General features: G+C 39.9%; 1 protein-coding gene across 3 annotated transcripts in view; it reads left to right on the forward strand.

Moving 5' to 3' along the window:
* SIN3B (SIN3 transcription regulator family member B) overlaps positions 1-14280 on the forward strand; it is a 70993-nt gene extending 56713 nt beyond the window's left edge. The window contains exons 20-21 of one of the 3 annotated variants that reach the window (XM_074204416.1): positions 1370-1574; positions 1757-14280. In XM_074204416.1, the coding sequence (XP_074060517.1) occupies positions 1370-1574; positions 1757-1987 (436 nt within the window). In that variant the 3' untranslated portion in view covers positions 1988-14280. The remainder of the gene's footprint in view (positions 1-1369; positions 1575-1756) is intronic. The other 2 variants (XM_074204417.1, XM_074204419.1) reach the window with 2 other exon arrangements.
* Positions 14281-15179: the final 899 nt, after the last annotated feature.

Here is a 15179-nt window from a genome sequence, read left to right on the forward strand (position 1 = left end):
GGTCCATTCTGAATCACCTCAGTTTAGTAGATGGATTGCTGCTTTGTGGGTAGAATTTTAGACTAGTTTTTCTTCTGGGAGTCATCTGCTTAGCTTATCTACTTCATATGATGGGGTCTTAGTCCAAGACCATAAACTTCTAGTCCATGGCATGATGAATGCTTGAAACTATTAAAGCGATTCCATCACTTATTTTCTTCAGTTAGCTTTTGTGTTTCTTTTTCCAGTTGGTTCATTTTATTTTTTGATGAGTTATATTTCTTTTCCAATTGATTGATTTCGCTTTTTGATGAATATGTATTCTTTTTCCAGTTGGTCATTTTTACTTTTAAAGTAGTTGATTTTTCATAATTCTTCTGTACAACTTTCATTTCTATTTTTATTTTTTTTCTTCTCCTTTGGTTTTTAAAATCCTTTTTTTGAGCTTTTCTAAGAGGTCTTTTTGGATTTGAGGTCAATTCATAAACTCCTTTGAGGCTTCATTTTTTTATCATACTTATCAGAAGAGAAACTTTCTATGGTTAGTGCTTTTTTTTTTAAACTCTGTTTGATATATTCCTTGCAGTATATAGTCTCAAGCTTTTTTGTACTGGGGCCAGAATCTGGTTTATCACTTGCTATGATGTTGTCTGTGTAGCAGTTTGTTCCCTCCTTTAGGGAGCTGAGCCCTGACTTTGCTTGCCAAGGCATTGCCTGTGCAGAGGTGATTTCCTCCTTTAGGGTAACCCAACCTCATCCTGTCTGTCACACCTGCATTCCCAGGGCTCAAATTATGTCTTCCAAACTGGTGTTGGGACCTTCTCTGCCAACCTGTTGCAGTGCAGGTTTGCTGAGCCTTGAACTGAGTTGTTCTGGCTTTCCAGTGTTCCCCTGCCTATGCTGCACTTTACTTCCCTTTTATCCAGAAGAAACAGACTTTTACTGAAGTTCCTCCACAATATCTTGAGTTGAGAGCTTGTTTCACTCTTTTTTTTTTTTTTTTGGTGGGACCTCTTAAAATACTGGCATTTCTTTCATAGAGTGCATTTCTGTTGCAGAAAAGACCCCAAGGCCTTCTATCTGTAGAATGCTAGATTTTGGTGTTTCTTCAGTTACCCCAAAGGGCATAATGAATCTAATAGAATAAAGATGGGTTGAGAAGACTTTTACATCTCAGCAGTTCTAAGAAACTTGTTGACTAAATCTCGTACAGGAAGGAAATATCAGAGGGAATTAACTTGTGACTTTTCAACCATCGAGCCAGAAGTTAGCAGACAGTAGCCATCCTTGGAGGGTGAATTACCTTAGTGTCAGCTCCTTTCCCTCTCCTCAGGGTCTTGTAGTTTCTCTCCTTTCCTTTTGATCCTTACTGGCTTGTTTGTTAACCCAGAAATCTCAAAAAGTTCCGCCAGTGGCAAAGCAAACAGGTCCGAGCCCTCCGCAGTGAAGTGAAGAGTTCCTGGAAGAGACTTGTTGGCGTGGAGAGTGCCTGTAATGTCGACTGCCGCTTCAAGCTCACCACCCACAAGATGGTGTTCATCATGAACTCAGAGGACTACATGTACCGCCGAGGAACGTTATGCCGGGCTCAGCAGGTATGGCCATGCCCTGGGTATCCCCCCCTTCTTATGCCTCCTTTTTGGTCAGGAGCTCTGGACAGCAGGTGTGCCTACTGTCCTAGGTCCCTTTCTCCCTCTTCTCTGCCTTCTCTTCCTCCTCCCCTGAAGGGTCTGCTTCCACTAACTGTAGACTCTTTGCCCTTGTTTGTCCTCCTCAGGTGCAGCCAGTTGTCCTGTTGAAGCACCACCAACAGTTTGAAGAGTGGCATAGCCGCTGGCTGGAGGACAATGTCACTTCGGAGGCTGCAGAGCTTGTCCAGGACTGGTTGATGGGAGAGGAGGATGAAGATATGGTGCCATGTAAGACCACCTGTGAAACAGTGACCATTCATGGCCTCCCAGTGACTCGGTATCGGGTGCAGTACAGCCGTCGCCCTGCTTCTCCTTGACCACTGATGAAGGGAAGATGTCACTGATGCTTGGACTCTTGAAATCAAGAGTGATGGGAATGCGATATGTGTATTAATGATATTTATCATAATGGCATTTACTCAAGATTGGTTATTATGTATTTTCATATGGAACATAGTTGTCTCCTTGCAGTAGAACTCTATATTTTCATGATAAGATCGGAGATTTCTCTGGGATTCAGTTCCCCAATCTCAGATCCGTCCAAAACTGACATTGGAAGACATTGTAAAGCTTTGAAGTTGGTCTGGCTCATTGGGTGCCAGAAAGAGTAAGATTGGATCAGTGTCTCCTAGTTGGGACTAGCTGGCCATATGGCATCCATGGGGACTTCTTGTGACTGCTGCTTTCCTTCTTCCAAACCAGATGTCAGGTTGTGTCCTGTGCCAAACCTGCATAGTTTCCCCATTTAAGATCACTGACTGAACAAGCACCTATCCCTTGGTCACTGCTGGGAAGGAGCAAAACTTAGATTGTTGACAAACACATTTGTAGTTATTACTTCTGTATTGGAGATGCCATATCTCAAGAAAATGTGTAAGAGAGAGCTGAAATGGCTGAACATTTGGAAATCTGGAACTTTATGGAAAACTAACCTTGGAGATGGCCAAATTTGTTGATAGACTAAATGGTACTGACCATGGACCTGCACTTGATCTATTTAGTGCCATCTCAGATGGACCCCCATTGTGTATTCCCCAGGGGATTGCAATTCCAGAAGAAGTATTGCCCAGAAAAGACTGAAGTTTTAGATTTGGCCCATTGTTTTTAAAAGGCTCCATCTATCCACCACCTAGTCTCCAGAGGCATTCAATCACTTGGAAAGTGAGAGAAGTGCCTTTCAGTTTAACTGATATTCCACAGGATCAAGATGGAGCTAAAGCTGAAACCCTTGGAGCCCCATTTGTTACAATCTTCTTGCTGGATCGAATGGCAGATGCCAACATTGGCCCTGAAATGTGAAGAGGCCTGGCCTGTTGACAAACATGCTGCCATTTAAAGCTGAATTTAAAGCCCTTGGAAGGGAGGAAAGTATAAATTTGAGGGGCACAATGTTAAGGGTGCTCCTCTGGGAATGCAGTTTGTATACATTAAGCAAAGCTATAGAAATGTCTATTTATTATTTTGTGCTGTTATTGTATGGTTGTAACTTCTACAAAAATCAGGACTAGAATCCTCCCTGGAGGACAGATGCTGCATTTTTCCTTCTGTGTCCGTTGGCTCTCACTCCAGGACCTGGTGACAGCTGAAATGTCCCTAGTCTGATCTGTCACTAGACTTCTCCTCTCTGCTCTGAGAAGAATGCAGTGATGGAGAAGCAAGGCTGGTCCTTGTGCATCTGCAGCAGGATTCAAATTCTTACCAGTGGAAGGATGGACTGGAGTATAATTTTTCAGATGATGCCTATGTCTTGGCAAGTCCTAGGCTTGTCTGAGTCATGAACAGAAAATAATCAGCTGGTCATGGAGGTGGCCAGCACTTCTTTGTCAGTTCACAAATGCACCTCAATTTAATTCTTCAGTTCTCTGCATCTTCTGTTGCAGGGACAACCAATTGTGCCAAACTATATTAGGATTTTCAAATGCAGATAAGTGTTGGTTAGAGATATTCTAGGTTGCAACTCTTGGCTTCAGATGCCTTTAATTCTAGGCCCCTAGCGCCATGGAGGCCGCTGCATCCACGCACACTGCCCAATCTTCTGCCACTGTCTTTGTAAGTAAACTTCATATCTTTGGAGGCATTCTTCTTTTCTAAAAAACTTAATTTATAATCTGTTCTTAAGACGTTCCCTAGGCTACTCAGTGGCCATCAGCCCTTCTAAGCACCTGCTTTCAGGTGCTTCTTTGAAAGTTACAGCCAACAGAAACGGAGAGGCCCAAGGAGCAGGCCTGAATGCAGGTACAGTCCTCCTGGGGCCTCAGGACCCCGTCTCTGCTCGCATCTTTGCTTTGGGCCTTGTGCTTCCTTTGAGCTGTTTTGAATGTAGTTTCCTTTTATATTTATTTGCACATTAAAGTAAAAAATAAAACATGGATGAAAGGTCAGATGCTCTATCAGTTGTTTTCCATAAGTAAATTTAATACCATCGAATCAATTGCTGGTGAACCTGGTTTCTGTATCTGCTCAGGAGATTGGACTGAGAGGCAACTAGAAGTTGCCTAGGATGACAGAGATGTCAGCTGGGGGAGAGGATGGGATTGGGAGTCAGGAGGCCTGGACTCTTAATTCTTGCCCTTGTTTCTGGGTCTCAGTTTTCTACTCTGTAAAATTAATTTGTTGGACAAAGTGATCTCCAGATTCCCTTCAACTTTTGACATTCTATGTTCTAGGTTCCTTTCCTTCTCTGATATTCCTTGTTTTAAGGAACTCTGACATGGTTTCTACATACAGTCCCTTTCTGGACTTGGATTCTGTCTTCTTAAGTTTCCTTCCTGAGTCCTCTGAAAAATTGAAAGTCCTGCTGAATCAAGGACAGTCTGATTTCTAATCAGTGTTGCTGAAGATGTATCACAATATTATTTTTTTTTCAGTGATATCTCATTGATTTTACTGACTAGAATTGACCTTTATATTTTTTATTCTGTGATACTTGATTTGAGAAAACTTACAATATTAGTACAATGCATCAAATACTTTGTAAGTTTTGACTTTATCATATTTCTGATTTTACATGGGTTACCCTTTCTTGAGGTAAGAACAGGATATCAGAGGGAGCTGGAAGTAATAGATGCAAACCGTTCCGTCTTGGGATTGAAGAGAAATCAAAAGTCTCTCCCATCCTTTGCAGTCTTTTCTCAGTCATAGCCTGAGCATGTGTGTCAGGTTGGACCCTTTACCCTTGATACTTTTTTCTCTGTTCCTGGATGCTTTCTCCCAAATCTACTTCTGAGGCTTCCTTTGTTCTTTAAATAAGTGCATTCTTCAGAGTTTGTCCTTTGTCCTTTTCTCTTTATACTCCTTGTTCTCAGACTTAATGGTGATTTCTATGCTAGGTCACTTCTCTCTCTTATCTCCCACAGTCCCACCAGGGTGGTCCTACCAGCACCTCAATCTCAGCATGTCTATAATTAGACTCATTTCCCTCAAACTCATCTTCCTCTTTCTTGACTCTTCTGTTTTCATCCAAACTTCAAATGTAACTTTATATACTGTGATTGCTGGCTCTTGTCTCTACTTTGTCTCGCATTTATCCAAGGCAAAACTAATCCTAGTTCTGACCCTCATAATATCTGACCTGGCCACAATTAGTTAAGTAACCTCTTAACAAGTTTGCTTGCATCCTTCAATCTCTCTCAAAAACTGTCCTTAAATAATTAAAAAAAATTTTAATAAACCTAATCTTAAAGATCAAATAAAATGTAAAATTCAAAACTATAGTTTGTTAAATTATACATATATTTGTACATGCATATATAATTTTTATCCATTTTCTAATTTGTGGAATTAAAATATCCTGAATATTCTCCTGAATTTCTTCTTCCTTCTGGGCAGTCTAATTCATGAGTATCTCTTCAGATATCAATGGCTCCCCATTGTTTACAAATCTAAACCTTCACATCCTGGTAGCTACTTCCATCTCTCATCAATCTAGATCCATCCTCCCTTTCCAGCCTTTTTATCTCCCATTAATGGTGGGCTCTTAACTCTAATCAAATGGGAAAATTCCTTTTCTTCTGAACTTGCTTTTCTGCCTTTCTGCCTTTCTTATCCCCAGAATTCCCCCATCTTTTGAAGTTCTACCTCTCTTTAAGGTCTAAGTGAGATGCCATCTCCATAAAGCCTTACCTGATTAGAACCCATTTGGATAAGGTCCGTCCTTCCTCAGAATTGCCATGGCACTATGCTTATACCTCATTCACCCTTTATTTTGTATTGTAATTAAGAGAATTATTCTCCTACTAGATTCTGAGCTCCATGAGGAATTGCTATCTGCTTTTTATCCCTTCTGAGTACTCTGCCTTTTGCATAGGCAGTTAATGAATAATAGTTATCTATTTAAACTTAAATTATAGCCCACAGTGACTAGAGTATTGAGAGAGAAATGGATGCTATAAAAGCCTAAAACTAAAGAAGCTTGGATTTAGAGCCAGAAGGACTCTCCTCTACTCCTCATAGAGGAGATGGGAAGCTCCATCTTTAGAGATCTTACCCCACAGAGCCAAGCTTCAAATCCAAGCCCTTTAACTCAGCCCTTTCCCTTCACCTGGATATCCTCTACTTATTTTCAAAGTTGTTTGAATTCAGTAAACTAAACTTTCTGAAGGAAGATATTTCTCCAAATGGGACCTATAATCTCTTAACAAGGGTGAGGGTTAGCTGGTCCAAACTGTACCTGAACAAGAATCTCCTCTTCCACATCTCCAACAAATGGTCTTCTATTTTTAACAGCTTTCAGTGAGAGGCTGGCAGCCCATTCCACTTTTGGGCAGCTCTAATTGTTAGTAAGTTAAGCCTAAATTTGGTTCTTTGCAGTTCATCTTTGGGCATCTAGGTGGTACCAGGGGATAAAGGATTGGATCTGGAGTCAGGAAGACTCTTCCCAAGTTCAGGTCCAGCCCCAGACATTAGATGTGTGGCCTTGGGTAAGATACTTTCCCCTGTCTTCCTCATTGCTCCTTTGTAAAATGAGCTAGAGAAGGAAAGGCCATACCATTTTAGTACCAAGAAAATCCCAATTTGGGCCATGAAGAGTCAGACATGACTGAAACTACTGAACAACAAAATTCATCTTTATCTGATACAGTTCATCAGAATGGCTACTATGTGAAACTTCGTGTAACACTGGAGTCTGAAGCTGTTGGGAAAAGCTGTTGGCCCTGTGCAAAAGGAGAAATCTCTGGCTAGACAAGCAAAAGTCCTTTGACCACTAATGGGAAGAAGCAAGACTTAAATTGTTGATAAACAGATTTGTAATTGTTTCAGATGTGGAAATACCTACATCAAAAGGATGTATAAGAAAGGGCCCATGCTGGCTAAATGTTTTGGAACCCCTTGAGGCCTTTAGGAACATTCATCTTGGCCATGGTCAAATTTGTTGATAGACCAAATTGTATAGGCTGTACCGAGCATTTGTTAGGGAAATAAACTTGGTTTATTCATTATTACCTGAGATGGGCAACTTTTGGTCTGAGTACTGGTCTAGCCCTGGTCCTTAGTGTCAGGAAAAAAGTCAGATTATGCAAATACACTTTATTCCTTGGGTTTACAATGGAATTCTGCTGCCCTTGTTGACTTGATTGATGTTTGGGACTGGGGTTTGCTTGCAGAGGATATTATTTCATGTTCCATATACTCTGTGAGCAAAGAAGTTTCCATTTTTGTGTGGTGCCTAAGTTCAACCATCTAGGAAAGACCACAAACAATATAGATTTGCTTTTCAATTTTGCAAAACACGATGCCCACCTCAGGCCCCTATCCTTAGGTGATAACGTGGATTACATAGGAACCTTTCTCTTATCTAAAAAAAGAGCATATACCTGAATCTATAATACATAACCCACTCTCCATCCAAGTACTTGCATGTCATATCTAGCCCTTTTAAGTGCCCTGTTAACGACCACCTCCAGACGCATTCTTCTTGTAATGTTCAGTTCTTAGGGTACAGTTCAACTTGCCCACTGACTGGATGGTAGTCCACATGAAGGACAGACCTTAAGATTGGCCCAAGTGGTTTATGTCTGTCCAGTCCTTGTATTCCAGATGGGAAGTAGCTTCTGCTAGCAAGGGTAGATCTGCTAAACTTAAGTAAACCTATGTAGTGTTGGTGGGTAAGGGAGATGGGGTAATATTACTGCTTAAGCACTGGTGAATCTCTTCATAGTCAAAAATTCTCCATAGCAGAAATCTGATGTCAGGTTGTATTGTGAAACTGTCAACTTTTCAGAGACCTCAGAGATTGAACAGTTTTTTGTTTCATGTGTACACATGTTTAAAATATCAGTCCTCGTCTCTCTTCTTAATGGTTCACACCCCTATTTGTGGACTGGTAAAATCAGCCTGTTGGTGGAAGAGTCCACCAGTTGTCAGGAGGCAACCTGGTCTCCCTGTGTTAATAGATTGGGTATCTAGATAATCCAAACTTGTGTCACCTAATATGGAAGTCCATGATGGATCTAGCAACCACAGAAACCAACCACAGAGAAGAATAATCTTAAACCTCTTTAATTTGCAGTTTCCTCTAATAAGGACAGTCCATTCAATGTTATCCATAATTGCAGTTCACCAACTTCACATAATTAATTATATCATAACTTGAAAGTAGTCTAGAAAATACAGTAAACCTTTAGAAAGCCTGATGTTTGCTGAGTTGTCTTCCTATCTGAAAACAGGATTTAGATTCTAATTGATTTATTATATAAAATGAAAATAAAATTCATGTCCTCCACAATTAAATTCTTAAGGCTGAAGTTTATCCTACGCTGATCCTGATCATTAAAAAAAATTCCTCTGGAACTTTACAATGCCCAAATCATTTTCCTAATTATCAAATTAATTCAACAGGACTATTTAAAATCAAATTCACTATTCAAACATATACTCATACTTCATGTGCTTAGCACATTGACAATAATCAGCACTTGTTATACATGATTGTGGACTCATTCCATTTCTATTCCTATGTTCCACTTCAACCCTGCTAATGTTTTCAAGAAGGCTTTTTTTCCTTCTCATTGAAACTGTCCCTATTTTTTTATACTCATAATCCAAAGCTTATTGTAACTGTTAATGAAATACTAGACTTTCTTCAAATCAAATTGACTGTTTAAAAATATATTTGTCCTCACAATGCAGATAGGAAAACAGATTTAGTAATGAAAGCCACTTTTTTCCAAGTCTTAAGTCTTCTCCAACTGCTTGTACCAGTGATAAAATTAACATATCGCTTTTAGGCCTATTCCTAGAAGTTCACCATTTGGAGAAATGTCTTTCTTGGTCACTGGCAGCTAGACTCTTCTGCTGCAAAGTTAAAAACCTTGCAATCTGAGCATACAAGTTTACAGAGCATTATAAAGAGGGCAATTCCTGTCTTAAAGGATACATCCTATACATCTTTTAATTTCTCTGCATATCCAGTTTGTGGCTTCTACCCAACATGCTTGCTGCTCTTGGTCCTTTGTCGTCTTTGAGATTTGAGAAATGCCCCTCAATCTCCGGTGACTGAGGCACCCCACACCTAGAACAAATATGTCAAGTTCATTATCTCTCACTTGGAGCAGTCCCAATCTAATGTTCTTCCCTTCATCTCTCATGTTTTCCCACTTGTCTTTGCTCTATCCTGTCCAGTTCTTAGCCTTTCTTCTCTAGTCCTTTTCTCTCAGACCTGTCCCTCTTCTTCCTTTTTTGCATTAGTGATTTCCTTCTGAAGGGCTTCAATTCTGGGATGGATTCAGACAGCCATACTTCATACCCCTCCTGCCTATACTTCTGACTGAACTCCATCCATACCCAGCTTTCTTTTCATGCTGAAACTTCTCTCTCATACCATGTCCCTTCTTCCATTGGTGGGGATGGGTCTAGGTTGGCCATGCTTTATTCCCTGTTGGACCATGCCTTCTAACTGTCCTTTGCCACCATGCTCCACCCTCCAAACAAAGTACCTTCTCCCCTTTCCTCTTCTTAAATCCCTTATGTGTTTGTTCTTCCTCCATTATAATGTTAGGTCTTTGAAGGTCAGGACTCCCTTTTTGCTTGTATTTGCATCCCTAGTCCTCAGCACCATTCCTTTTATGTAAGACATTATTATTATACTTATTGAGCCTATTGCCTAGATGTCTGTTCCCAAATGAGGATTTCTCCCTTCTTTCCTCTTATCTCATTGTCAGGTTTCCCAGGATGGGGACCCAAGCAAAGTGCTGTCCTTAGATCTTTATGCCTGACTTGTCTGGGTACTGCCTCCCCATTCCCACTCCTAGCTCTTGCCTTCCTACTATTAACCAGGTGGGGAGATTCAAGTCAGTGACATCATTTGAACTCCCAAGATCATAAGTAGTTAAAACTAGAAAAAGCCTCTGTTATAACTCTTTAATTTCTTCTTAAAACTTGATATTTCCCATAATGCTCAGTGTTCAACTCCTAACAGCCCCTGTTAGTTGATTTCCTAAATTTTGCCCACATATTGTGATTTACCCTATATTCTTCTTGTTCCTCAATTAGGTTTGCTGTAAGGTCTTATTTTCCTACTCGAAGTGACTTAACATTCTCTGTAATTTATCTAGTTCCTCAGGGAAACTGTGCTACAATGGGAAAAGCACAGATTCTAGAGTCAGAGGACCTAGGTCCAAATGCTGCTTCTTCTATTGATTACCTGTGTGACTTTTGGCAAGTAACTTAAACCTTTCTTATAGGTTTCCAATGAAGGTATTGGGGTAGATGGCCTCTGTTCCCTTCCATCTTTAGATCAATGATGCCTGTGATCCAACTTTCGTCCTTCTTCTGCTCATTCTGTTTTATCCCTTACAAATATTTAGGAATATTCCTGGTGAACCTACTAGCCCAAATATCCTGCAAAATACCCCTCTTTCTTATCATTCTGGCTATTAAGATGATATCAACTATCTTACATGTCTCCTAATGCTCCTTTATTCTTACTTTGGGGCATAATCTCTTCTTCCCTAGGAAAAGGAACTCTTTCACACATTAACTTACAGTGTAAAATTGTGATTCTCCATTTTTCCCATCAGGAAGTTCCCAGCTCTGGGAGCACATTACTATAAAGTGTTTTCTCAAGTATCTTCACAACAGGGGTTCTAGTTCCCCAATCTGTATTAGCAGCTCCCAGATGGTAGGAGTCTAATCAAATTCCATCCTGCTGGATATGCCAAAGATGTTCGCCCTTGAACTCACCTTCAGAGATAGCAGTGTTCCATGACTCAAAGCCATTCAATACCACCAGATGAATTTTGTTGTTAAAAAAAGATGAATTTTGGTTTCAGGAAGAAGATTGGGGTTATTCAAAGAACTTTGTAATTTTTCAAAGGTGGTCTATCCCACTTTCCTGTTCATGGTTCATGTGCAGTGTTCAAGATGTAAATACCAGTTGATGTCATTCAAATTACATGGTGTAGTCAGAACAAAAGGCAGATTTTTTTCTGTGTGGATTATTAAAAAATCTCTTTTGAGTGACTTATGTGTGCCATGGAAGAGGTCCTGTAATTTTTCAGGGTTTGATGCCCTCAGTACAAAGTCATCCACAAAGAAAAACCATCTGGAGGACTTTACTCTTCGAACTGGATTCTGCACTGGATCTTCTCCATGACAGCGGTGGACAACTTTGAGAAGAGTGTTCTCCCTGTTTCCTGCCTCTCAAGATAGCAAAGGTCTGTCAGGCAAGGTTATCTCTTCTATCTTTCAAGGAAACTGGCATAATTTAGTGTCTTTTTGCTTTATTGAAACAAGTGCTTTTTCATAGTCAACAAAACAAAGCCTAGTGAGAACTTGCATTTTCCATGGGGGTGGGTTAGTTGGTTTGTTTCTGTCAGTGATGTGATGGCAAAGATATGCTACACTTTGGAATACCACTTGTGAAAGCCTGCCCATTCTCTTCCGTTACCTTCACCAAGAACATCCTTATGTGTACAGGTTATTCTCATTAAAAATGACGCATAGATTAGATGTTGGGTTAGCAGTCATTGAAGTTTTCTTGGTTTTCTGTGTGTGTGTGTGTGTGTGTGTGTGTGAGAGAGAGAGAGAGAGAGAGAGAGAGAGAGAAAGATAATAGGATCCAAGATTTTGTCCATAATTTTGATACCTTCTATTCTTTTATATACCTTGAAAATTAATCCTGTAATGTCTTCAAAATTGTGTAATTTCCAGCATAGATCTTCTCTTTGTACACATAGGGTCCAATCCAGTCCAGTCCATCTGTCTCTCATCTTTGTCCTCTTCAGGGACAGTTCTGCTTTAGCCATAAGCACATCTAGGATTGTAATGTTGGGGTACAAATGTGATGGCTCTATTGTCCTTGTTGGTGAAAGGAATATTATGAAAAATCTTCCCAGAGCTTTTGTATCCTTTGTATATTATGCTTCCTCCAGTTGCATACTTAGTACTGATGGATGACTTTTCCCAGTTGAGTTTTCACCAAACTTATTTTTAAGCCAGTTTTTCCTTTCACTGTTGGGTGCTGTTTTATTAGGAAATATTGTTCATTATTTTCCACTCCCACCCCCCCCCATAAGGTAATTTATTTTATTTTATTTTTTCAATTCCATGCAAAGGTAGTTTTTCAACATTCATCAATTTGCAAGTTTATGAGTTCCACATTTTTCTACCACCCTCCCTTCCTTCCCTCCTCCCCCAGCAGCAAATAATCTGGTAAAACTTGTACATGTACAATCGTGTTTAACACATTTTCATATTAATCACCCCTTCTAAGAGATTACAACAGATTTAGAATCTAAACTGGTATTGTCTTTGGTTGCCTTTTCTTCATTATTTTTGCTTACTAAGGTGGTTTTGGGGGGCTCCTCCTGATGACACTTGATTTATATTGATTGACCATTGTTTGAAATTGTCATTAGTGTTGATGTCCTTTTCTCCATGAATTAAAATATTTTGGCATCAATAACTTAAAAATTGGTCAAGTTGGAGTTACTTTAATTGCATAGAATGTTTAACAAATCTTTTTTTCATTTTAATTCTTCTAGGTTTATACTAATTTTTTGTCAAAAGTACCACCAGCCTTTCAGTCATGAAGATTCACAACCTTGTAGTCCCAATTGACTGGGACATTCCACTTTATGTTTTGCAAGTTTTATTAATTCTGCCTTCATATCTCTGACCTGAACTGTTCCAGTTGTTCTGACAACTTCGAATATCTTATCACCAATTCATCTTCCAGAGGGCTGCCAAAAAGTGGTAGTCTTACAACACAGTTCTGAATATGCTGCTCCCCTCTCAGCAAACTTTTGTGGCTCCTTATTATCCCTAGGGTCAAATATAAATTCCTCTGTGTGACATTTAAAGCCCTTCAAAATCCAACTCCAGTCAACCTTTCCAGTTATATTTTACTTTATTCTCTTCATTAATTCCCTGGTCCCGTCAAACTGGCCTTCATCCTGTTCTCACAAGACTATACTCCATCTCCCATCACCATGTCTTTGCACATTCTGTAGCTGGAGTACTCTCCTTCCTCACCTCTTCATGTTAGAACCCTTAGTTTCAAGTTCAGCTCAAAGGCCACCTTGTTTAGGAGACCTTTTCTGAGCCTCACAGCCACTATTTCTTCCAGACCTTGCTCCACTGATGCCATTGTATTTATTTTATATGGGATTTTTATATTCTTATTTTGCATATATGTGTGCGCCTCCCTGTTTTCTCCCCTTTGAAGAAAGGACCTACTTCTGTTGTGTCTTTATATCTATCTTCAATATCTTGCTCATGATAGGTGCTTAAGAAATGCTTGTTTGATTGATTGCTTGATGATTCTACCAAATGGATGTTTGACTTTTCCTCAAGAGTTTATTCAGATAAGCCCTAGCTCCCACCCCCATCCCACTGCCTGTTTGTGATACTAATCCAGTGTTCACCTTTTACTGAAAGGTAGGTAGTATTACCATAAAGACGGGATTTCTGAGCAGTCTATCAGTATTAATCTCATTTCTCATCATGCTCACCTATGCCCACCTTTGCATTAAAAATCACTGGGTATCATTGTATATGTTGATTTGTTTTGGAAACTTACTGAGTTATTTCTGGAGTTTGCCTATTCATGCCTGGAACAGATGGTTCATAAACTTCACCATGGCAATGCAAGATACACAGGATGCAATGGCTCTTGTTGCCTTTTGGTTTTGAGATAAAACTAACTATGACTTCTTTATTTTCCTTCTTGAAGAAGAACATGTGAGTCACTGTGGGGTTTCACCAGAGTCTATGGTGAAAATGCTGAGACTGTTATGATTCAGCTCCTCTAGTAATAGGTTCACAGAGGGCACCCTGTACACATTTCCATCTATCTACGAAGAGGCTGAACCTCAAATCTCATGTCCATTGCATTGGACTTCTCTCCCATCACTGATATTCTGCCTGGACTCACTGCTCAGTGATTTGTATCCTTTTATCCCAGTGATTCATCCTGGTGATCCTGCCTATGTATAAACTCTATTCCCAATCCTCAACTTTTTTTTAATAAAGATTTTATTTATTTTGAGTTTTACAATTTTTCCCCTGATCTTACTTCCCTCCACCACACCCCCACACCCCCACACTCCAACAGAAGGCATTCTGTTAATCTTTACATCGTTTCCATGGTATACATTGATCCAAATTGAATGTGATGAGAGAGAAATATCCTTAAGGAAGAAACATAAAGTATAAGAGATAGCAAGATCAGACAATAAGATACCAGTTTTTTTTTTCTAAATTAAAGGTAATAGTCCTTGGTCTTTGTTCAAACTCCACAGTTCTTTCTCTGGATTCAGATGGTATTCTCCATTGCAGAGAGCCCCAAATTGTCCCTGCCAATCCTCAACTTTTTTCCTCACCACTATCTACCTCAACCCAACGTACTTAAGTGTTGTTCTGAAAATTTGCCTTCCACTATGCCCTCTGGAATGCCTGCTCCATAATTAACAAACTTCATTTTATTTTCAACCTCTTTATTTCTGACTACTTCCATCTTCTGTCCTTAACCAAACACAAGACTTCTTTCTGACAAGATCACTTCTCCCATTCTTCACCACCCTTCCCAGTACTGGCTACACTTTCCTACCTCTTTCACTTCCCAACTCACTGGTCATGATGAGAAAGCTGGGAGGCTCCTCATTGCCTATTGACATTTCTAGACTCTTCCTCAACCACCTTTCATAAGTAACCATTCAGGTTCACACTATACAAATTTATCAGTCAGATTAGTTCCTGGTGACATATTTAACAAACAACCCCTTTTATGCACTTCCCTGCTCCCTCCTCTTCCCTGCTCCAAGACATTTTTTTTCTTCAAACGGGCTTAGTATTTCAGATTGATCAGGTTCATGGTCTTTCCTTCATCAAGAACACCCTTATTACAGATTATTCTCATTAAAAATGGCACACCAGTTAGATGTTGAGTTAGTAGTCACTGAAGTTCTCTTTCTCTCCTCACCTCCTGCCTTTTATACTAAGGGGAACTTCAGCATACATATTGACACTTCCCCAAAGATCCCTACACAACCCCTCCCCTTTAGCTTAGCC

Source organism: Macrotis lagotis, chromosome X (assembly GCF_037893015.1).
Source record: "Macrotis lagotis isolate mMagLag1 chromosome X, bilby.v1.9.chrom.fasta, whole genome shotgun sequence".
NCBI classification, from domain to species: Eukaryota; Metazoa; Chordata; class Mammalia; order Peramelemorphia; family Peramelidae; genus Macrotis; species Macrotis lagotis.